At 39.2% G+C, this 25,556-nt stretch overlaps 2 protein-coding genes across 5 annotated transcripts in view; both read left to right on the forward strand.

Annotated features, from left to right (window-relative positions):
• LOC124356546 overlaps nt 1-25,556 on the forward strand; it is a 290,056-nt gene that overhangs the window by 7,168 nt on the left and 257,332 nt on the right. The gene's annotated exons all lie outside the window — the stretch shown is intronic.
• On the forward strand, nt 1,582-3,304 carry LOC124356547 (uncharacterized protein At4g17910-like). The gene has a single exon (XM_046807614.1). It carries the CDS (start codon nt 1,834-1,836, stop codon nt 3,298-3,300), a length of 1,467 nt encoding a protein of 488 aa, XP_046663570.1. The 5' UTR covers nt 1,582-1,833; the 3' UTR covers nt 3,301-3,304.

Below are 25,556 nucleotides of genomic sequence, written 5' to 3' on the forward strand. Positions count from 1 at the left end.
AGGTGACGTTCGAGTATGGCGCAGATCGAGCCTGCGCAGTCGCGGGGTGGCCAGACACCACGCAGCGCCGCGCCGTGACATTGCTGCGCGATCACTCGGAAACGTTTAATGTACGATAAGTCCTTATAATTATAACACATTTATAACGGAAAAGGATCCCCAACAATTCAGATAAACCTGAATCCAAATGTAACTAATATTACAACATCAAACATCGTATTCATTGTAGTACCGACTTTTTATTGATTTATATAAATTATTGTAGTATTTATTTTTTCGATAGTTAAATTATTTTCTTAGTACCGCTATGATATATTAGAAGAGTTCTCTCAAAATGTGTGATTATAACTCAAAATATGTTTTGGACCACGTTTACACCCGAGCTGTCGAGTTGGAGGTGTAATTTAATTGTAATTACTTATTTGTGTACACGTGAGTGTACTCGTAAGAATATCACAATTATTTCTTAAAACGTTAACATGTTTCCTGCTCAATAAATACACTAATAGTTACGGAATTGTCAATTTGTTACATCGGCTACGATAATATTACGTTCCTCCAACGCTGGCTGTGAAATCGCATCTTAATGGTTCATTAACACCTAATTTCAAGTGGGTTTTCATTACAAGCGTTTTCAGGGGTGTGATTATGTTTGCCGCTGAGGCAGCATTGTATATCAGCGAGATGAGAGCTCAGCACTGACGGTGTTTGTTCATTTAGAACCCCCAGAGGGTGGCTTTGTGCGGACCCTACCTTGCGTGGGCGAGGCTGTCGAAGTGACATTTCGAGTTAGCGCAGCCGACTCACTTGAGTTAATACCGTGTTTTATCAACTATGGATGTTAAGGCGATATTGTAAATTGGACTCGCTGATCCACGACAAGATTGTGTAATGTTACCATATAAATAATAATTGTAATTTTCGTTGTGGTCGATTTGTGCTTGGAAATGTAACTCCTTTTGAAGTTGGGAATTCCAGCTTCGTCAGTATCATATCTGGCATGCTTTAACTTAATGACGTCTTTCTATCATTAATAACCAAACTATCATTAATTGCACGGTCACATTAGCAACAGGAAATTCCTTTAGACGACGGGACAAAATTCAATGTGAATTTATTGTCTACTAACAATAAAATTTAAGAAACTTATACGAATAAATTATTATTATAATTCCTAAAAGGCAAATGAAGGTCAAAGTGAAATCCAAAGTGATCATAAAGAAATACATTACGTTGCCAACATTATAAATATGAATTAGCTAGCGTCACGTAACTCATATATTAGTATTATATTTAAATAAAATTAGTTCAATAAAGGAGTTGGAGGAAAAATTTACAATTTAATCACAATTTGAACCAATCAAATTCAAATGTATCAACAAACATCGTACCGTAAATATTTTAAAACTCATTTGAATTTAGGCATTATTGTTACTAACTTGAGACCTATTAAAATGTAATCACGCCTTAAATATTTAATTGTAATTTATTGAGCTTTTATAAACAAAATCAAACGTCGTTATTCCTGTATAACCTTTTTATTATGTACCACTGACCGACCGTTCAGCTAATGATGGGAGGAACAGTTCTCAGCTGGTTGATATTTATAGTTAACCTCATAATTAAATACAATAAATCCATTAAGTGTCCAGAATATGGTGACACATCTTTTATAAATTGTAATTATTTTTATATCAATGTCAAAATCTAGAAAGGCCAAAAGTAACTCTAATTGTTTAAAAAAATGAAGTTATTGTAATTCAAGACAGAGACTTTAAGTGTTCGCAATGGAATTTTGGTTATTTTGAAACGAATTCTGAAATTAATAGTGCAATGGATATTGAAACGATTGTGGGAATCGATTCTAAGAAGGAACTGCACGAAGAGTTTGTTCGGAATATGAACGGAACGACAATATCTGAAGTGTACGTATTGACTTTACCGTTTCATGTGTACACTATAGTAGTAGCTCTCGCCGGAGTCCTGTTCGGCAGATTTCACCTCATATGCGACAGTTCGGACGACCCTCCGTGCAAATGTCACAGAGTCCCGGCCAACAAACTAAACATCTTCGTCAAGGAAATGCTCTGTTTGGCATTGCCACTGTTGTTAACGTCTACAATACTGTCAGAGAGACCGGTGTCTACTCCTCTTGTACTGGTTCTGGCAGTTATTGTCGCTTCCGTCGTCGGGAACATTATGAGAGTCAACACGGTATCGTGCGTTTTCCACTGGCAGTACGACGACTATCCGAGACTGGTCTTAAACCCGTACCGTCGTTCTTTTGTGACTTGTTGCCGTTCCATGTGCAGCATCTGTGCAATGATCACGATGCTGGCAGTGGACTTCCACGTATTTCCGAGAAAATTCGCAAAAACAGCCACTTACGGTTACTCGTTCATGGACGCCGGCGTGGGTTTGTTTGTGCTGTCAAATGCTGTCGTCGAAAGCGCCGATGGTATACGATCAGGACTCAAAAGGACTTTTCAAACCTCCTCGGCGTTGTTTTCGTTTGGGGTCATCAGGTATTACGCCATCGAACAGTTCAACTACCAGAATCCTGTCGGAGAATACGGAGTCCACTGGAATTTCTTCTTTACTCTTGCAGTCGTCAAAATATTCTGTTACTGCATTTTAAGATTTGGGAATTTCTCGGATAATATCTTTATATACATTGTTGAGATTTCTCTGATGCAGTTGGTGTTTTGGGGTGTTGACCTCGAGAGTTACGTCCTGAGTGATTCGCCTAGGACAGACTGGGTCGACGCGAACCGTGAAGGACTCTTCTCCCTGATGGGATTCACCAGCCTCTACCTCTTCGGAGTGTATTTGAACAAGATACTGATGAAGACCTCGGGATCGATCACAAGCGACTGTAGAATGTTGGGTGAGCTGTTGTTCTACAGCGCCGTTACATTAGTAGTGACTTTGAATATTCATGAAGTGATGCCTGCCTCCCGTAGAGCGGCCAATCTTACTTATGTCACGTGGATTATGTCACTCGCTATGTTACAGTTTACTGCCGCCCTCGCAGTTGAGATCTTTCTTGTCGGGCTGCTGTTTGGAAACAAACGGAACAAATACTGTCTGACGACACCTTTCATATACGAAAGCATCAACTACAACAGAATGACTTTCTTCCTACTTTCAAACCTTCTCACCGGATTGATCAACATTATGTTTGACACTTTGGAAATGAACGCTTTCGAGAGTCTTGTGGTGCTAATCGCTTACGTCATAGTGAATTGTGGAGTACTATTCTATTTTTATGTCAAAAGAATTAAATTAAAGTTCTATTAAAGTATTCCTGATCGATTTTATTTGGTTTACTAATTTTACTGTGAATTCATTTACGCGCGTTCTAACCACTATTATTAGTGAGTGTTGTACTGTTTCATTTTTATCAGAGTTAGAGTTCCTATAACCTTGAACAACCTTCTTTTAAAGTCGGGAGTCAGAATTGATTTTTTACATAAATAAAGATAGCTCATTGAGGCTACATGCTTTAAGTAAATACTATATATTACTATAGCATGAAATACTAAAAGTAAAGTAATGCAACATGCCTGAGCGTGCAAGGTGGGGGGGGGATTCTACCAATTATAGAAGAATACCGAGTGTGAACGCTGTTCTTGACGGTTGATCGTAGCTCGTGTTGGAATGTGTCATGTCAGTAACCGCCGAGTACCTCTCTGATTCTCCCGACACGAATCCAGCTGTCTGTGCTCTCACTGCGGTGAAGGGGTGGGGAGGTTCTATCAATTATAGAAGAATACCGAGTGTGAACGCTGTTCTTGACGGTTGATCGTAGCTCGTGTTGGAATGTGTCATGTCAGTAACCGCCGGGTACCTCTCTGATTCTCCCGACACGAATCCAGCTGTCTGTGCTCTCACTGCGGTGAAGGGGTGGGGAGGTTCTATCAATTATAGAAGAATACCGGGTGTGAACGCTGTTCTTGACGGTTGATCGTAGCTCGTGTTGGAATGTGTCATGTCAGTAACCGCCGGGTACCTCTCTGATTCTCCCGACACGAATCCAGCTGTCTGTGCTCTCACTGCGGTGAAGGGGTGGGGAGGTTCTATCAATTATAGAAGAATACCGGGTGTGAACGCTGTTCTTGACGGTTGATCGTAGCTCGTGTTGGAATGTGTCATGTCAGTAACCGCCGAGTACCTCTCTGATTCTCCCGACACGAATCCAGCTGTCTGTGCTCTCACTGCGGTGAAGGGGTGGGGAGGTTCTATCAATTACAGAAGAATACCGAGTGTGAACGCTGTTCTTGACGGTTGATCGTAGCTCGTGTTGGAATGTGTCATGTCAGTAACCGCCGGGTACCTCTCTGATTCTCCCGACACGAATCCAGCTGTCTGTGCTCTCACTGCGGTGAAGGGGTGGGGAGGTTCTATCAATTACAGAAGAATACCGAGTGTGAACGCTGTTCTTGACGGTTGATCGTAGCTCGTGTTGGAATGTGTCATGTCAGTAACCGCCGAGTACCTCTCTGATTCTCCCGACACGAATCCAGCTGTCTGTACTGTCACTGCGGTGAAGGGGTGGGGAGGTTCTATCAATTACAGAAGAATACCGGGTGTGAACGCTGTTCTTGACGGTTGATCGTAGCTCGTGTTGGAATGTGTCATGTCAGTAACCGCCGGGTACCTCTCTGATTCTCCGACACGAATCCAGCTGTACTCTCACTGTGTGAATACTGAACGCTGTTCTTGATCATAGCTCGTGTTGGAATGTGTCATGTCAGTAACCGCCGGGTACCTCTCTGATTCTCCCGACACGAATCCAGCTGTCTGTGCTCTCACTGCGGTGAAGGGGTGGGGAGGTTCTATCAATTACAGAAGAATACCGAGTGTGAACGCTGTTCTTGACGGTTGATCGTAGCTCGTGTTGGAATGTGTCATGTCAGTAACCGCCGGGTACCTCTCTGATTCTCCCGACACGAATCCAGCTGTCTGTACTCTCACTGCGGTGAAGGGGTGGGGAGGTTCTATCAATTACAGAAGAATACCGAGTGTGAACGCTGTTCTTGACGGTTGATCGTAGCTCGTGTTGGAATGTGTCATGTCAGTAACCGCCGAGTACCTCTCTGATTCTCCCGACACGAATCCAGCTGTCTGTGCTCGCACTGCGAGGAAAAGGGGTGGGGAGGTTCTATCAATTACAGAAGAATACCGAGTGTTAACGCTGTTCTTGACGGTTGATCGTAGCTCGTGTTGGAATGTGTCATGTCAGTAACCGCCGGGTACCTCTCTGATTCTCCCGACACGAATCCAGCTGTCTATGCTCTCACTGCGAGGAAGGGGTGGGGAGGTTCTATCTATTACAGAAGAATACCGGGTGTGAACGCTGTTCTTGACGGTTGATCGTAGCTCGTGTTGGAATGTGTCATGTCAGTAACCGCCGGGTACCTCTCTGATTCTCCCGACAAGAATCCAGCTGTCTGTACTCTCACTGCGAGGAAAAGGTGGGGAGGTTCTATCAATTACAGAAGAATACCGAGTGTTAACGCTGTTCTTGACGGTTGATCGTAGCTCGTGTTGGAATGTGTCATGTCAGTAACCGCCGGGTACCTCTCTGATTCTCCCGACACGAATCCAGCTGTCTGTGCTCTCACTGCGAGGAAAAGGTGGAGAGGTTCTATCAATTACAGAAGAATACCGAGTGTGAACGCTGTTCTTGACGGTTGATCGTAGCTCGTGTTGGAATGTGTCATGTCAGTAACCGCCGGGTACCTCTCTGATTCTCCCGACACGAATCCAGCTGTCTGTGCTCTCACTGCGGTGAAGGGGTGGGGAGGTTCTATCAATTATAGAAGAATACCGAGTGTGAACGCTGTTCTTGACGGTTGATCGTAGCTCGTGTTGGAATGTGTCATGTCAGTAACCGCCGGGTACCTCTCTGATTCTCCCGACACGAATCCAGCTGTCTGTGCTCTCACTGCGGTGAAGGGGTGGGGAGGTTCTATCAATTACAGAAGAATACCGAGTGTGAACGCTGTTCTTGACGGTTGATCGTAGCTCGTGTTGGAATGTGTCATGTCAGTAACCGCCGGGTACCTCTCTGATTCTCCCGACACGAATCCAGCTGTCTGTGCTCTCACTGCGGTGAAGGGGTGGGGAGGTTCTATCAATTACAGAAGAATACCGAGTGTGAACGCTGTTCTTGACGGTTGATCGTAGCTCGTGTTGGAATGTGTCATGTCAGTAACCGCCGGGTACCTCTCTGATTCTCCCGACACGAATCCAGCTGTCTGTGCTCTCACTGCGGTGAAGGGGTGGGGAGGTTCTATCAATTACAGAAGAATACCGAGTGTGAACGCTGTTCTTGACGGTTGATCGTAGCTCGTGTTGGAATGTGTCATGTCAGTAACCGCCGGGTACCTCTCTGATTCTCCCGACACGAATCCAGCTGTCTGTGCTCTCACTGCGGTGAAGGGGTGGGGAGGTTCTATCAATTACAGAAGAATACCGGGTGTGAACGCTGTTCTTGACGGTTGATCGTAGCTCGTGTTGGAATGTGTCATGTCAGTAACCGCCGGGTACCTCTCTGATTCTCCCGACACGAATCCAGCTGTCTGTGCTCTCACTGCGGTGAAGGGGTGGGGAGGTTCTATCAATTACAGAAGAATACCGAGTGTGAACGCTGTTCTTGACGGTTGATCGTAGCTCGTGTTGGAATGTGTCATGTCAGTAACCGCCGGGTACCTCTCTGATTCTCCCGACACGAATCCAGCTGTCTGTGCTCTCACTGCGGTGAAGGGGTGGGGAGGTTCTATCAATTACAGAAGAATACCGAGTGTGAACGCTGTTCTTGACGGTTGATCGTAGCTCGTGTTGGAATGTGTCATGTCAGTAACCGCCGAGTACCTCTCTGATTCTCCCGACACGAATCCAGCTGTCTGTGCTCTCACTGCGGTGAAGGGGTGGGGAGGTTCTATCAATTACAGAAGAATACCGAGTGTGAACGCTGTTCTTGACGGTTGATCGTAGCTCGTGTTGGAATGTGTCATGTCAGTAACCGCCGGGTACCTCTCTGATTCTCCCGACACGAATCCAGCTGTCTATGCTCTCACTGCGAGGAAGGGGTGGGGAGGTTCTATCAATTACAGAAGAATACCGGGTGTGAACGCTGTTCTTGACGGTTGATCGTAGCTCGTGTTGGAATGTGTCATGTCAGTAACCGCCGGGTACCTCTCTGATTCTCCCGACAAGAATCCAGCTGTCTGTACTCTCACTGCGAGGAAAAGGTGGGGAGGTTCTATCAATTACAGAAGAATACCGAGTGTTGAACGCTGTTCTTGACGGTTGATCGTAGCTCGTGTCGGAATGTGTCATGTCAGTAACCGCCGGGTGCCTCTCTGATTCTCCCGACACGAATCCAACTGTCTGTGCTCTCACTGCGGTGAAGGGGTGGGGAGGTTCTATCAATTATAGAAGAATACCGAGTGTGAACGCTGTTCTTGACGGTTGATCGTAGCTCGTGTTGGAATGTGTCATGTCAGTAACCGCCGGGTACCTCTCTGATTCTCCCGACACGAATCCAACTGTCTGTGCTCTCACTGCGGTGAAGGGGTGGGGAGGTTCTATTAATTATAGAAGAATACCGAGTGTGAACGCTGTTCTTGACGGTTGATCGTAGCTCGTGTTGGAATGTGTCATGTCAGTAACCGCCGGGTACCTCTCTGATTCTCCCGACACGAATCCAAGCTGTCTGTGCTCTCACTGCGGTGAAGGGGTGGGGAGGTTCTATCAATTACAGAAGAATACCGGGTGTGAACGCTGTTCTTGACGGTTGATCGTAGCTCGTGTTGGAATGTGTCATGTCAGTAACCGCCGGGTACCTCTCTGATTCTCCCGACACGACTCCAGCTGTCTGTGCTCTCACTGCGGTGAAGGGGTGGGGAGGTTCTATCAATTACAGAAGAATACCGGGTGTGAAACGCTGTTCTTGACGGTTGATCATAGCTCGTGTTGGAATGTGTCATGTCAGTAACCGCCGGGTACCTCTCTGATTCTCCCGACACGAATCCAAGCTGTCTGTACTCTCACTGCGGTGAAGGGGTGGGGAGGTTCTATCAATTACAGAAGAATACCGGGTGTGAACGCTGTTCTTGACGGTTGATCATAGCTCGTGTTGGAATGTGTCATGTCAGTAACCGCCGGGTAACCTCTGTACCTCTCTGATTCTCCCGACACGAATCAGTAACCGCCGAGTACCTCACTGTCTGTACTCTCACTGCGGTGAAAAGAATCACTTAATCTAATTAGGTAATAGATCTGTTTTTTTTCAGTCTGTACAGCATGGTAACAGAAAGAATATCATTGCAAGTCTACTACTATTGTTTTTTTAGAAGAGCTATGAATTTTAATATGTGTGTATAATTGTGTTTGTCATTTTGTAAAGCCATGTGCATCATAAGCAATGCATTCCAATATAAACTGTCCTACAAAGGGTTGAATAATTTCAACAAGAACGTTTAAGAGCGTTCAGTTGAACTTAATAGTTGGGAATAATGATTTTAGGGACGTTTACCTGTCCTACAAAGGGTTGAATAATTTCAACAAGAACGTTAAGAGCGTTCAGTTGAACTTAATAGTTGGGAATAATGATTTTAGGGACGTTACCTGTCCTACAAAGGGTTGAATAATTTCAACAAGAACGTTAAGAGCGTTCAGTTGAACTTAATAGTTGGGAATAATGATTTTAGGGACGTTACCTGTCCTACAAAGGGTTGTATAATTTCAACAAAAAAGTTAAGATCGTTCAGTTGAACTTAATAGTTGGGAATAATGATTTTAGGGACGTTACCTGTCCTACAAAGGGTTGTATAATTTCAACAAAAAAGTTAAGATCGTTCAGTTGAACTTAATAGTTGGGAATAATGATTTTAGGGACGTTATCATAGCTATATGTTATAAATTTAATTATAAAAGTACAAAACTTCAATGTAAATGTAATAACGACACTACAAATGGTACCTTGTCATTGTAATGTATATAGTACTTTAGATTAGCTAAGATCAATAACAAAGTATTTTTAACGTTCACGTTTATTTTGAATCATGTTTAAATAAAAAATATTTCAAACGATCCTTTAAATTGGAACTAAAGAAAGAGGTTTGCACTAGTGATGATCAGTATCAGCCAAGATCCTAGGTCGGGAGACGTGGTCCTCCACATTCAAATTAACTCCTTCTCTACAGAAATACATACTTAAGAAGGAGAACAAAGCATGTAGACGCACAATTTCGTGTCAGTTGCCATGTATGAATCTATTGCGCATGTAATACAAAGCTGCCTGCCACAGACCGCACTGTGGTTATATTGCGTCACATACAACAGGTGATAGCGGGTTTAACCACTCTTGGCTGGACTGTGGCTCAAGAGCAATTTGACACTGACGAAATACGCCGTAAATCCGATTGGCCAGCACAAGAACAGTTGGTCACTGAAGAGAGAGATTTAAAAACCGTTATGGTCAGCACAAAGCTTGTCCACCGACGAGGGACGCCGTAAAACCGATATGGTCAACACAAGAGTAGTTGGTCACTAACGAAAGATGCCGTAAATCCGAAAATATTTTCTGTACAGTAGCAGTTGTCCACCCTCGAGAATGCTATAAATCCGATATTGTCAGAACAAGAGAAGTTGGCTAATGACGAGAGACGCCGTAAATCCATAAATAGTGTCTGTACAACAGCAGTTGTCCACCCACGAGAATGCTGTAAATCCGATATTGTCGGGACAAGAGCAGTTGGCTAATGACGAGAGGCGCTGTAAATCCATAAATATTAACTGTACAACAGCAGTTGTCCACCCAAGAGAATGCTGTAAATCCGATATTGTCGGAACAAAAACAGTTGGCTGTCCAGCCTTGAGAATGCTGTAAATCCGATATTGTCGGTACAAGAGCAGTTGGCTAATGACGAGAGACGCCGTAAATCCATAAATAGTGTCTGTACAACAGCAGTTGTCCACCCACGAGAATGCTGTAAATCCGATATTGTCGGAACAAGAGCAATTGGCTAATGACGAGAGGCGCTGTAAATCCGATATGGTCAGCACAAAGCAGTTGTCCACCGACGAGAGGCGCTGTAAATTCGATATTGTCAGAACAAGAGCGGTTGGTCACTAACAAGAGGCGCTATAAATCCGATATGGTCAGCACAAAGCAGTTGTCCACCGACGAGATGCGCTGTAAATCCGATATGGTCAGCACAAAGCAGTTGTCCACCGACGAGAGGCGCTGTAAATCCGATATGGTCAGCACAAAGCAGTTGTCCACCGACGAGATGCGCTGTAAATCCGATATGGTCAGCACAAAGCAGTTGTCCACCGACGAGATGCGCTGTAAATCCGATATGGTCAGCACAAAGCAGTTGTCCACCGACGAGAGGCGCTGTAAATCCGATATGGTCAGCACAAAGCAGTTGTCCACCGACGAGATGCGCTGTAAATCCGATATGGTCAGCACAAAGCAGTTGTCCACCGACGAGAGGCGCTGTAAATTCAATATTGTCAGAACAAGAGCGGTTGGTCACTAACGAGAATGCTGTAAATCCAATATATCCAGTATGTGAGTGATGTTTCGTTGAGTGGTTTTTGTGGTTCAAATGTACAGTTTTGTAGCAAACAAATGCGTCGCACATGAGTGCGAGAAATGGTTGTTTCATAGGATTAGGACTCGCATCTCGACTGTTTTGAGGAACCATCTCTAATGGATTAGACAATGAAATGTAGTATCAACTACTTCTGCCTTTGGATTGAGTTAGTATGAACTAAGTTGTGCAAAAAAATCGACCGTTAAATAAGGAAATAGTATTAGTTGTTAAATATTAATTAACTTTTATAATTGCTGTGGAATATATGGCTTGCCGATTAGATAACAATATCAAAAGAGATAATTATGTTGTAAATGATGGAATTATTAAATTGTTATTAAATTTTTTTTAAAGGTAGAGTTTAGCCTGATTGCAGTTTTCGAGAACCTTTAGCATGAAGGCAGTTCAAACCCCCTACATAAGTGAGCTTCTAAAACTACGTGTAACGTGTAAGGGAAGCGCAAGTCGCTAATGAAATGTTATCCTGAAACGGTTGTGTGTGGCATATCTTTATTACTGTCTCACTCATCCGTCTCACTCGCACCTGGCAGTCACTAGGCGAGTGTCAGTGAGACTCGTTATTAGTTGGCTCTGTAACTCTGTTGAATATATATACCTCGTTTATAGACGAGGCAATTTCTACAACGTAATTTGGTTTAGTTTCTTTAAATCAACCGGGTGTTTCGTCACGTTGGACCAGTTTACAGTTTTCTTTTTGTCTGAAAAATATCATCCGAAGTATATGATCTAGTTATTCACTAGTTAGTGAAATTGCTATTACTGATTCCTTAATGACCGTTCTTAAAAGCTGTCAAGTGCTGGGACAAACATTATGGGTACATTATGCTGACAAGTGCTGGGACAAACATTATAGGTACATTATCCTGTCAAGTGCTGGGACAAACATTATGGGTACATTATGCTGTCAAGTGCTGGGACAAACATTATGGGTACATTATGCTGTCAAGTGCTGGGACAAACATTATAGGTACATTATGCTGTCAAGTGCTGGGACAAACATTATAGGTACATTGTGCTGTCAAGTGCTGGGACAAACATTATGGGTACATTATGCTGTCAAGTGATGAGACAAACATTAGGTTGTACTTCATTCTATCAGGTGTGGTTCGTGATTTGTTTCATGATCTATACATTTTTAATAGTATCACTGACTGTTGAGTGGTTACTTTGCGATGTCTTTAGTTGCTCTAGCGATACTCTAGTTTCAGTAGCCATTATATCAATAGCAATTACCGAAAAATGAATGTTCACCCGATGGGCAGAGGTTTCCTGAACAGAGTTTCTCCAATGCCACAAAAATGGGATGGCAGATATTTGTCTGCGGCCCGCGTGTATTTATTGTAGAAGCATATTCGTACGTGTTTACATCATTCTGATAACATCTGACTTTACTTTCAACCGCTGCCTTGGACGACAACGGGTCTTATTATTGATTTAAGAGCGACCCCACTGTGAGTGCGACAGGCGATAATCCATCGTCCGCTGGTGCTGAGGTCAGTGACAGCGACAGCAGCGATCTCTGCAGGCCTGGCGCGCAGTTTATCAAAGACGTCGGAAGTGAAGACAACACACAAGTCGTTAGCGGCGGTCTTTGCTCTGTCAAAGGCGCACAAAGGTCCCTGTGTGCAGTTGATTAAGTAATCACAATATTGGCGCTCATGATGAATGCTTTTGCTACAAAGCGGGTCGTTTCGCAAAGACACTTTGCATAGAGATCGTCATACTTGGTCATGAAAGGAAAGAGGTCACAGAATGTCTATTAATAAAACTGTAGTATTTATCGTAATAAAATGATAATATTATACTATCGTAACTTAATGGATCTATATAAAAATGATCTCTTGTATTTTGAACGATCTATGTACATTTGTAATAAGTTACAACAGCAACGCGACAGAGAATTACATTTTTACACGCTTGTCATGGGTTTGTTTAGCTGGTTCTTAATCATTAAGGATACAGTTTGTCCAAAAATGTCTATTAATTTGTAAATTTAACTGTGTATTTGTGCGCATCCAGTGCATCAATATTTCAAGAATGGTGATTTTATTTCTATACCATGAACTGACCACACTAGATCTTGAAGGAAACAGGACTATACCATCCATTGTTTAGTGATACAAAAAGTCATTAACACTACGTTTCAAGATCTACGACGTAATCTCTTCCTCAGGTGAACAAGTAACGTAACACGTAACTACAATCTAGGTTTAAACAAACAAACACATAAATCACAAAAACCATGTTATGTGTTACGTTATTTGTTCACCTGAGGAAGAGATTAAATAGCAGATCTCGAAACGTGGTGATTCTGATTTGTTGTATCTCTGAACGACAACAAATGTCAGGAAAAGTCATGTATTCTTCACAATGCTTCCATCGTCAAAAACAAACTATAAACAAAGCACAGTAAATCCTCACGGTGTAATGTGACCCAAGCCAGGAGCATATTATTTCTTTTCTTTCAATGTAATTTGTGTAAGTTTATTGGTGGTAATAAATGTTTTCTTATCTTATCAAGCGACGGTGTTTATATAGAGGAGTCTAACATAAGCTAAAGAAGCACACATGTCTGAATCTTGTAATACAAGTACTTGACTCCAAAAATAGACGACTGAACTTCAGTGTAGATACTAATTTATAGCGTTGGAACTATTGTTAAAACTGCGCCTTCTGGACTGCGGGGTAACAACTTGGATAGATCTTTACCTCTAACTGATTTTATTGTTCAAAGGTAGTTATGAGTGAATGAACATTATTTTGTTTATGGTCTGGCAGTACTTAATCTGTATTGCTAGTGTTACTGTCGTGTCACAACAGTCCAGGAGCCCAGAGCCAGTTTGCATTGTTTATGGTCTGGCAGTACTTAATCTGTATTGCTAGTGTTACTGTCGTGTCACAACAGTCCAGGAGCCCAGAGCCAGTTTGCATTGTTTATGGTCTGGCAGTACTTAATCTGTATTGCTAGTGTTACTGTCGTGTCACAACAGTCCAGGAGCCCAGAGCCAGTTTGCATTGTTTATGGTCTGGCAGTACTTAATCTGTATTGCTAGTGTTACTGTCGTGTCACAACAGTCCAGGAGCCCAGAGCCAGTTTGCATTGTTTATGGTCTGGCAGTACTTAATCTGTATTGCTAGTGTTACTGTCGTGTCACAACAGTCCAGGAGCCCAGAGCCAGTTTGCATTGTTTATGGTCTGGCAGTACTTAATCTGTATTGCTAGTGTTACTGTCGTGTCACAACAGTCCAGGAGCCCAGAGCCAGTTTGCATTGTTTATGGCCTGACAGTACTTAATCTGTATTGCTAGTGTTACTGTCGTGCCACAACAGACCAGGAGCCCAGAGCCAGTTTGCATTGTTTATGGTCTGGCAGTACTTAACCCTCCAACTGTTGTTCATCAAAATTTTGATGAACACAACCCAATTATGATTGTTGTTCATCAAAATTTTGATGAACAAACATTCTCTTGCATAATCACTCATTACAGTATATTCCGGCAACGTATCGATTCGATTCATGCACCATTGGATTCGGGAAAAAAAGCCTAAGGAATACTATAGTTTTATTCCTGTTTGTATTGTAGTTGCAATGTACGAAGTTCGTAGTTTGGAACGTAAAAGATGTGACCGCCATGTTGTCGATGCCGTCTGAGTTGTTGATGTGACGAGTCGTGTTTATTAGTAAGTTTTAGTAGGTTTATTTGTGTTTAGTGTGTGGTGAATTGTTAAATATTGCAGTAGTGCAAATAAATATATTTTAGAATAAATACATTTTTCGAAAATTTTTCGCAAAAGTTTTGAGTAATGACAAAATGAAACTTTTTTCGACTCTTCAAAAAAAAGTTATGGAATTTATTTTACTACTGCTGTATAGTTTACTTCATTCTGAGTAATAAAATATGCAATATAACATGTATTGAAGTAAAACTGTATTAGTAAAACTTTTATTAGCAAACTCTTACATATACACCCTATTTTCACAATTTATGCGCATCGCTGCTTTTTGTTATATAGTGTTATTATAGTTTCATAAATTTGTAAAATGCTTATGTGTTTCTGAAACTAGAATAAATTTGACATAAAATGGATATCTCACTTTTATAGTTTTCTTACTATAACTTGGTTTGCTAGGTATGGTCCCCCCCAAATAAAAAAAAAAAAAATGTAAATTTTGAATTTCATGGAAAAAATTTTTTAGTCAGCATTTTTTTAAGGCCAAATTTAAATACTAATATTATTATATGTTTAATTCTGAACACAAAAATATATACTTCTATATATATTACTTTTAATTTATATTTTTAATAAATTTTTTAAAAAACCCTTGCACGAGGCTCGAAAACATGCTGCCACTACAGGAAAAAATGACTGCCAGTTGGAGGGTTAATCTGTATTGCTAGTGTTACTGTCGTGCCACAACAGTCCAGGAGCCCAGAGCCAGTTTGCATTGTTTATGCACGCAGAGTTGTATGACTTACCACATGTGGAACAAGCTTCCCTGTGGTTGCAAGGGCCATTTCGAGTCTATAGCTTATTTTATAATCGAGTTATCCTGACAAACAAGAACACAGTGACAGCTTACTGAATGACGCTCAGCCAAATCCCATTGTTGGACATGTACCATTCTTGTGTACTGTATGTACGTAGAAAGATTTCTTGCGATATGTAAAGTGTACAGATAAACTTTCTCGAGATGTCTTGCCAAATGATGCCCCAAACATTTTTGTTCATTTACTTAGTTTTCATAGCAGTGTTTAAAAAATAAAAGTAACGGCGAGGTACTACTGTGCGCTAGAAACCGAATTTTGTCACCGACTTTTGTCATTAACTTTCCAGTGCATTATTGGCTGAGCGATAGCGAAGCCTGTCATTCGAGGGGCAAAACAAATGTATTTTCTGTGTGCCCGTACGATATCTCGAAAGCTAACTAACTAATGGCTGATGGTGATGTTCGCTCTATTGGATTTGGCTGAACTTTGGCGAATATGTTTACATTGGTCTTATGGGTAGCCGTGGTGGCAACGCGAAAATAGTAGAACAAGTAAATTTGTAAAAAACACAATACACTTGTGTGGGATTTTAACACGTGACGCATTACATATGTGGTCTAAATATTCCAAAACGTACTGTACATAATGTTATAGTGATTCGGTGTAAGGAGTTTTATTATTTAAATACTAATATGAAACCCAATTTAATTAACAAAATTGTGAATGTGTCACGTGGCAAGATACCTGGAGAAATATTTCATCTGTAGACTTGAAATTTTGTATGAAACATCACTTCTACATTGGGAAAAATGAGTTCATTGATGAGCACGACCAACCGTGTAATTTGGCTGTGTCACTCGTAGGTTGACAAAATTCTCTTTGGTTTGCCGGGTGATGTAACAATGTCTGTTCCTCTATCTATAAATAATGAAATCAGCTATAGACTTCAAATTTTGTATTGAATCTCAGCGAAGCCTGTGGGCTGGTATGCTCCTACGTGTATTGCCTTTATAATGTATGATTAAGGTAAATAATATATTAATACATCACATTTTAAAATCTCTTATGATAGTAATCAACGCGTTACATATTTATTTACTCCGTGGCTATTTCCTTGTTGCCATCATGGTGACTGACAAAACCAATGTAAAAATATTTGCTAACGCTCAGCAAAATTGTATCGACATGCATCATCATCGAACTCTGTATTGCGTGTATAGAAATGAAGGTTCATACAAAAATTTCAAGCTGTAGGTCAGATCGTTTTCGAAATAACGTGGACAAACAAACTGACAGAGTTAAATTTTTTGAGCAGCACGAGTGATTGGTTTCACTAACGCTAAGCAAATTAATAACCTGCACATGTAATTACATTCATTGACTGTTCTCCTTAAAATGCAACAATAACCAGGGAATCATTAACCCCTGCCCGCTATTCCCAGCCTACGACATGGCGCTGCTAGGGCGTTGTAAAGGTCACGCATTAACGTAAACGCTGTGAAACAACTCTTTAACATCTTTTAACATCGTGTAGATAAAAACAATTTAATGTTATTAAGTAAAGTAAAGTTATTGATTTATCTTTCCAACTGTGACTCCAGGACATATAATTGTTGAATGTAGTAGAGACACCTCACGCCGCAGCGTCATTACTGTACTCATTAGGCGTAACAGTCTGAAATATGCAGTGAACGTGTTAAATCAATATTAAGTTTAAATACACGAGTAGCCTACATCAATTGCCAAGAACAACATTTATTTACATTATTTATTACAGAACATTTATGTACATTATTTATTATAGAGAGTTACAGTTTACGTTATTTATTATTAAAAAAAAAATGTTAACTGGTTAAAGTTTTGTGATATAATTTGTAAAGTTTTGTTATTGTTATTTAGATTTGTTGATATTTCTATATGTGTTGTTAACTATATTTAATTAATTTATTTATTCATTATACAACATATTTACATTATTTATTATAGAACATTTATTTACATTATTTATTATACAACATTTATTTACATTATTTATTATATTTATCTGTGTGCACAAGCCCGAAGATATTATGTGTCAACTTGAGGTAGACTGAATAATTAGTTTTTAATTTTTGTTGCCTAACCATCGATAAGTTACTGGATAATGATGGTTAGTGAAATTCTGAGACGAAAATGTATTTCTAATTTGTATGTACTTCCGGAATAAATATCATTATTTCATTATGTCAGAAATATATTTTGAGATAATGCATAAATTGCATTTTTTAAATATTGCATTACCTCTTTTATGCGTGGTAAGAATGAGTTTGAGAATGAAAGGATGAGTTTTATGCTCAATATGGGAAGATAGTAATTAAATGCTTCAAAATTGACATCACGGATTTCCCATTAGATGGATTAGTACATTATCTTTGATTGTATTAGTTACACCTGAGATAAATCCTTCATACTGACGGGTTGTTCTGAGGTTCTGGGATTATTTCAGTTAGTTCTATGGTGCGACGTGCCACGTAACTTTGATTGTATTAGTTACACCTGAGATAAATCATTCATACTGACGGGTTGTTCTGAGGTTCGGGGATTATTTCAGTTAGTTCTATGGTTCGACGTGCCACGTAACTTTGATTGTATTAGTTACACCTGAGATAAATCATTCATACTGACGGGTTGTTCTGAGGTTCGGGGATTATTTCAGTTAGTTCTATGGTTCGACGTGCCACGTAACTTTGATTGTATTAGTTACACCTGAGATAAATCCTTCATACTGACGGGTTGTTCTGAGGTTCGGGGATTATTTCAGTTAGTTCTATGGTGCGACGTGCCACGTAACTTTGATTGTATTAGTTACACCTGAGATAAATCATTCATACTGACGGGTTGTTCTGAGGTTCGGGGATTATTTCAGTTAGTTCTATGGTTCGACGTGCCACGTAACTTTGATTGTATTAGTTACACCTGAGATAAATCATTCATACTGACGGGTTGTTCTGAGGTTCGGGGATTATTTCAGTTAGTTCTATGGTTCGACGTGCCACGTAACTTTGATTGTATTAGTTACACCTGAGATAAATCCTTCATACTGACGGGTTGTTCTGAGGTTCGGGGATTATTTCAGTTAGTTCTATGGTTCGACGTGCCACGTAACTTTGATTGTATTAGTTACACCTGAGATAAATCCTTCATACTGACGGGTTGTTCTGAGATTCGGGGATTATTTCAGTTAGTTCTATGGTGCGACGTGCCACGTAACTTTGATTGTATTAGTTACACCTGAGATAAATCCTTCATACTGACGGGTTGTTCTGAGGTTCGGGGATTATTTCAGTTAGTTCTATGGTGCGACGTGCCACGTAACTTTGATTGTATTAGTTACACCTGAGATAAATCATTCATACTGACGGGTTGTTCTGAGGTTCGGGGATTATTTCAGTTAGTTCTATGGTGCGACGTGCCACGTAACTTTGATTGTATTAGTTACGCCTGAGATAAATCATTCATACTGACGGGTTGTTCTGAGGTTCGGGGATTATTTCAGTTAGTTCTATGGTGCGACGTGCCACGTAACTTTGATTGTATTAGTTACACCTGAGATAAATCCTTCATACTGACGGGTTGTTCTGAGGTTTTTTACCGTTCAAATATTTATTACCTGTCTCAGTTTATAGCATTGGATGAGATATCTCTTTTGTAATCAATAAAATCAAAGCCATTTTATACATACCGTGACAATAATGCCCTGTGTTTTGTTATGGATTTCCTCCCACACATCCAGTCTCCACCCATCATGTTGCCTATTCCTGGAAAGGAACATTGCAGTTTGAAACAAATTCTCCCCTCATGGTGTGCGGCAGGAGATGGGGTATCTTAAACGGATTTCTACAGCTCTGTGGAGACGAATCAAGAAATGTGTCTGCCGTCTCCCACCCTCTTAAATTGATTCGGATTGAGTGAAACGCATCACTAGATCCCACCGCCTTCTATCTCGAGGGATGAGGATCTGGGGATCCGTCTATAATGATTCATTCGTATATACTTGTCTGCATGTAACCCAGTGCAGTTATATCGGAACAGCAAACATGGCAATATTATGTGTTTATTGAATTACAAATTTAACGTATTATTCTTTATTATGCACAGACGTTTGGAAAATTATTTGTTTATTTCAATGTTATTATTTCTCTAAAATCACTACGAATAGTTTTAATTCCAATTATTCTTTAATGGGTTATTTTAAATATTAGGTTCTAAACAATCAATCGTTATAAATAGATAAGAAAATCAAGAGGCGACAACGCGCATTGACATTATTAATTTTGGTCACGTTTGTTTTGACAGGCAAGTTCAGGGAAGTACAGGAATCCACAAATTAGAAAAGGGGTGTTAAAAGTGTAACATAAAATTAATATGAACTAATGCAAATTTACATTGGCTCTTACTTCGTCACTTAGGACTGTTATAGATCTAAATTGAGACTCTGAAAGCGAAATGTTGCATTACGATGAACCACCGTCAAGTATTTTAGTGTCCGTCATTTACATGTGGCTTCGCACACAATCTCCTGCTTTATAACAGGAACATAAAAGCAGATAAGGACTTTACGGAGCGTCCGGATTTACTAATAATGTTTGTGATTAGTTAATTCCCTAAATGGGAGATGTAAGCCTGATTTGCAGGCACACAGGTTGTCTCCTCAAACTGTAGTCTCGGAGCGAATGTCTCTTCAGCCACGTTAGTGCTCCGTCCCTAACGTAAATATGTCATCCCACAGTGTCATAGAGAACAATGTCTGAGTAGCTTGGCAATGTTTAATGCAATAAAACCCAGAATAAACTACATGGTTTAAATTCGTCGTTGATGTTATCCATGGTAAAAGTCAGACTCATAATTCGGCACGCTACGACAGCTGGTACTGTGATTCGATCAGCTGCCGATAATTGTACCGATCTTTTTCTAGCTGAAAATAAATTTTCGTTAAATTATTTTTAAGAGTATTTACGGGTGGTATTTCCAAATATCGTACTCCCAATATCGTATGTTTTGTTCTTAAATCCAAACAATGCACGTGCACCAAACTACGTTTTGTGTATCAAACATCCAAACATCTTCATAAACTTTCGTATTTATAAAATAAGTGGATTTAGGTTTTGATCCTAATTATTGTCTAATCTTGGGAACAATAAATAATAAACGATTAATGAGACATTAATTATTTGATTTCTGATAGATTGTTTTGTTTGCTGATAGGAAAAGTAACCAATGTGATGGATGTTGACTTTAGCAATTCTCCTGGAACTTCATAATACAAACTATCACAACACCAGAAAGTCGTTTTTGAGTCATAGTGGAAACAACGAAATTGTGTTATCTTATATCATCAATTATCAAATACCTAGATTATTTAGCTAGAAATCTCACGGCCTCCTCGCAGACATAAAGGAGTTACGAGACTGCACAGCTAAGATAATACAGTAGATTGAGTTGAGAGTAATAAAGTCTTTTTGAGAGGAACGTTTTCATTCTCTATCGTAAGAAAGTAAATTTGGAATAATAAAGCAATATCAAACTGCAGAGTCGATCATGATGGAATAGTGATGGAGTATTCCCCTTCCCCACAGTGAGTTGCCATTCCCCTGATGGAGCTGAATCTGCACCCTATACAGCAGGGCTGTATCGATCTGAATAATTTATCACTCAGGGCTTTGGAATGGATCGAGTTGGTGTCTTTCCATTGCCGAACGATTTGGAACCGTAGCTTTTCTTGGTGGAATTTTGTCGACTGTGTTGATGCAGCCGCTGAAAGTCTTAATTTACAAAGTTCATAACGGGAAAATCGTCTTGCACTGCTAAAAGTGTGCGCTAAATTTGGAATTTCATTACTTAGTTCTTTAAACGTTTTTCAATAATTCAATATAACGCAGAATCGAAGGACCTAACAGAACGTAACGGAAATATAATCAACAGTTATTGATATGACTGTACACAGTTGGTTTTCATATTTATTTCTTCCACGAGACCGAAGTAAATATGTTAGAAATATGATTCAATACGATTTTAAGGACTTGTTGGGTTCTTAGCAATGCAATAAACGTTGTGTTTTGGGATAGAGTGTATATTTAAGTCTATGACCACCGCAACCAGTGTGTTCAGATCTACGTCGCGTAGTCAAGTCCAGAAAGCACCGCAGGTGTAGGCCTACTCTATAGCAGTGCGCAACACTGTTCGCACATACGTATTTATAACATTTTATTAACTTGTTTCATTTGTCACAAGACAATTTTATTGTTGCTAGAAGAATTTGGTGCAAATCATCCCGTGCGTTACGGCCATGTGATTGCCCGCACTGTAATACTATGGCGCCACAAAGTCTGCAGCAACCGCGATATTGTGAGTGATCAGAGACTTTGCAGTGAAAGAAGCGAGTTGAAATAACAACTAAGTTATTATATTTTACAGATTAAAAAAGGTGATATCGAAAGAGTGGGTATATAGTTTACGAGTATCCTTTAGAAGAAATAGGAGACCATTTATAAACTAAAGCCTTGAGGATAGCCTATATGTGACTGCGAATCTGCAAACAATATAATTTATTTCCCACAATATAGAATATTTATTTCATTGAAATAAATAATTAACTTCTTCATATAATGTTAAACTGGTACCACAACATTTTCATGTTCAGTTCAATACTCATTGGTAAAGATTTATTTCCAATTTATAATGAACTCATTTTCATCACCCTGTTTCTTAATGCAAAGTAGTCCTAAAATATTTTTTAAGTATGGCATAAACGATCATCTCACAAAGCCAATTGCAATTTGGTTGTAAACTTAACATTACAATACATGAAAACTACTTTAGGACTTATACATAGTTCTTTATATGTAGCGCTTGAATTTAATTGTTTTCATATGGACATAGGATTTAATTGTGTTTTTATTTATAGTTATGTCTACTTTGATGTAGAAAACTATTTAGATTTTAATTTGAAACAATCAATTCTAATCCTTTTTATAGAACATTTTGTGAGCCCATGTATACTGTATTGAACTGAGATGTTTCAACGAGTTCCCTCAATATATAAAAATGTCTCTATAAAAACGTCATGCATTTTATATAGAAACCATACAGCTTTTAAACTCAACTTATTGTAAGTCTTGTCTACTAATTTTAATTCGTGTGGATACAGACCACGCACTACGAGGACACTACCTCACGAGGCGTGTCAAATTGCCCAGTAAATGTGGGAATTGTGGGAGAATCTCTAATACCGGGTTATTGGATGGTAATGAAATTAACCCTGTGGTCTACCAAGTCGAACACGTGAAGTTCAGTACAAAGTGAGCAAGTAGTTCTTTTTATTATTAGTTGTTTTTACAGGAGGTAATTCAATACAAAAATCTCACTAACGTCAATTAATAAAATTTGATTTATATCATAACAATTATTTTTTTCATCTTAGAATTGTCACTAAGTGGTTTTGTATTCTACTGTAAACGTTTGAGAGATCTTAAGGAAACATGTGAAATGCTATTCCATGACTTACCTTCAACTTTTTTACCATCAAAGTTTTGAGATTCAAGTGTATTTTGTATAATACTGTTCAACGATATTACATGTAATAAATCTAAATAAGTATTACACTATTTCACAATGGTGTCTAAAACATTAAACTGTATAGGTTCCAAACCATATTTGTAATTTCCAAAAATTATAAATCGATATTTAAAAAAGTAGTAAGGTGAAATTAAAAATGGTGCAACTTCAATTTAGGGGTATAAAAAGTAGTGAGGACCGTATAAAGATTATTGTAGCAAACATTTAAATCGGTATCTAGGTCTTATACTCTAATTGAAAATCACACTTATATCTAATTACTGCAGTGTTCCATTAATTTATATAGGTCAAAACTAGTAATAATAATTTTTAAATCAAGATTACAATTTAAGATCGAATACGATCCTCCAAATCTAGCGTAGAACTACCATACGAGTAGTATGCATATTAAAATGTATAGTATTTTAAAAACCTAAGTTTTTGTAAATAAATCCAGATTTATTGGATAATTTTTCTGCATAAAAATAAATATCTTTTTTTAACAAGCTGTAAGAAGTTTAAAATGTAAAAAACCAGTCTACTTTATGATAATGCTTTATTGGTGCTTCTAGAGATAATTTCATACTAAGTAACAGTTTACCCGTATCCGCAATAAATATGACTATTTTTAGTAATTTTATTTAATCCTTAAAACTGATTGTGCAAAACTATTGGTCTGTCCTAGATAAAATCTTTCAATAAATAGCTCCTTATTGAAAATAAATTTGTAAAATATCAAATGAAACTAAATTTGTAGTCGTTCAAATACAATTGCTTTGAGTAATCAGAGCAGACTTCAAATGGCATAATAGACGTGATAAATATTAAACATTCTTGCAGCTGGTCTTGGGAAATGGTTGCCAACTCAGCAGAACAAACTGGTAAGATAAAGTCGTGCCTTGATAACATATTGCCAACTTCTGCACACGCAAGTTGGTTGGTACACTTGTTGCTGTTTGCTAATTGTCCCGGGGGAACAGCTTGATTTAGTTTTTCCCATAGTTGTCTAACAAATGTAATAAACCTGTTACTTTTACTACCTGTCAAACCAACTTGTTCTTATTACATTCAAATTTAAAGTCCGCTTATATTGTTAACGACTCGATAGAGCCTTCTTAGAATTGTTATTGTCTGATCGTATATGCGATAACTCTTGATAGAAAGTTACTGGATATTTGAAATTTGGAACATACATTCCTCTTGATTCAAGGAATAAATTATTTTATTTTTAGATCAAAAGATCAAATTGCAGTCCATGTGACTGTTCGACTGCCTGCTTGTTTGTATTTGCGATAACTCTTGATGGAAAGTTCAGTGATATTTCCTTTGATCGGGCGGTCTCCACACACCCCTTCCTATATGAGCGGTGGATGGGCGCTGTGATCCTTCTCCACTCGTCTCGTGGGTTCTGGACTTCTCCACTTGAATATTCTGGAAGCGCCAGTAGCCTTATAAGGGACTGTAGCGACACAGCGAGTTGAGTTGGGCTCCAGAAGTGAACTTGTGAAGCGACAGAAATCGTTATAGCTAGATATCTGTTAATAACTATTGTCTGTGTCAGTGTTAAATATAGTCTCTTGTCTAATTTGGTAGTCAATTTAGCTATTGGGTGATTGTGCCAGGATAAATTAGTGACTTAGTTTTAAGTAGATATTATATTTAGGTTTATTTGTACGATTTAATAAATACTTAGTGGATTCAATATTCGTCGAGTGTTTCATTCAAGCGAACCCGTGACAATTATTGCAACTGCATATTTTAAAGACACGCGATAAGTTAATGGCAGTTTATAATATCGATTGCATTACTTAAGTGTCAAATGTATAAATCACAAGAAGTGTTTCCAATAAATGTGACAACAACTAGCAAAGAGGAGTGTTCAGCGTATAACAGGTTATACCATCGCTTGTTCTGCCAGCAGCAGCGTTGTCTGCAAGTTTCCAACTGAATCAATAGTCAATCAATACAGTATGTGGCTGTAATTATTCACAGCGGCTTGCTCACGTCCCTAGATACGGTTCGTTGCCCTCTTAAGAGGCAGTGATAATTCCAGAACAGACTCTAAAGCTTTACACCGTAAGGTGGGGATTATAAGACGGTAAACAGATAATATTTTTTACCTTCACGTTGACTTATCAAGTAAATAACTACATGAGTAAATCAAGTTATTTAAGTATTGAACTTCCATAGAAACAATGTCTTCTCCTGATTTCAAATCATTAGTAACGTGTATTGTTTATTTAATTTTGAGAAGACTTTAGAAGTGAATTGCTTATATCAGAAATACTAGCCGCTTCGTATTCACTATATTCGCAAGTACTTATGAACTCTCTTGGATATGGACGCACTATTGATTGATAAGTACATAAATCTTGTAATTAAGCAATAATTATTTCCGAAAATAATTCATATCACGTAATTCAGAGGTCCAACAATAATTTATGATCTTAGGATTGTGTAATAAATTAACTATTTCGTTGGAGATGTCAGGTTTAGACAACTGTGGTCGCATCTGTAAGAGCGGTATTCCCTTGTCATCCATAAAGCATGATGATCCCCACAGATGATTTATACACCTAATGTTTTTATTGGGATATTGCTCTGAGGACAAAATTGCTCCACTGCATCAATACCCTTGCCTGCATATTACAGCTGTAGAAGGTTGATGTAATGTTTTGTTGATGCTCGAGGGCCAGTCAGATCTGTAAAAGGTGAATCGCACACATGATAGGCAGAAAATAAAATCTTTCTTCCAGTCGGCCTGGACATGGTCATACAATATTAAAATGATCGAAGTGGTTATCAGTGTCTTTCTACTGTTAATCAGGACCTCCAGGAA

Source organism: Homalodisca vitripennis, chromosome 3, assembly GCF_021130785.1.
Source record: "Homalodisca vitripennis isolate AUS2020 chromosome 3, UT_GWSS_2.1, whole genome shotgun sequence".
Classification (NCBI taxonomy): Eukaryota; Metazoa; Arthropoda; class Insecta; order Hemiptera; family Cicadellidae; genus Homalodisca; species Homalodisca vitripennis.

Coding starts and splice junctions, on each gene's coding strand:
- LOC124356547 (XM_046807614.1), top strand. CDS start 1,834: ATGGATATTGAAACGATTGTGGGAATCGATTCTAAGAAGGAACTGCAC.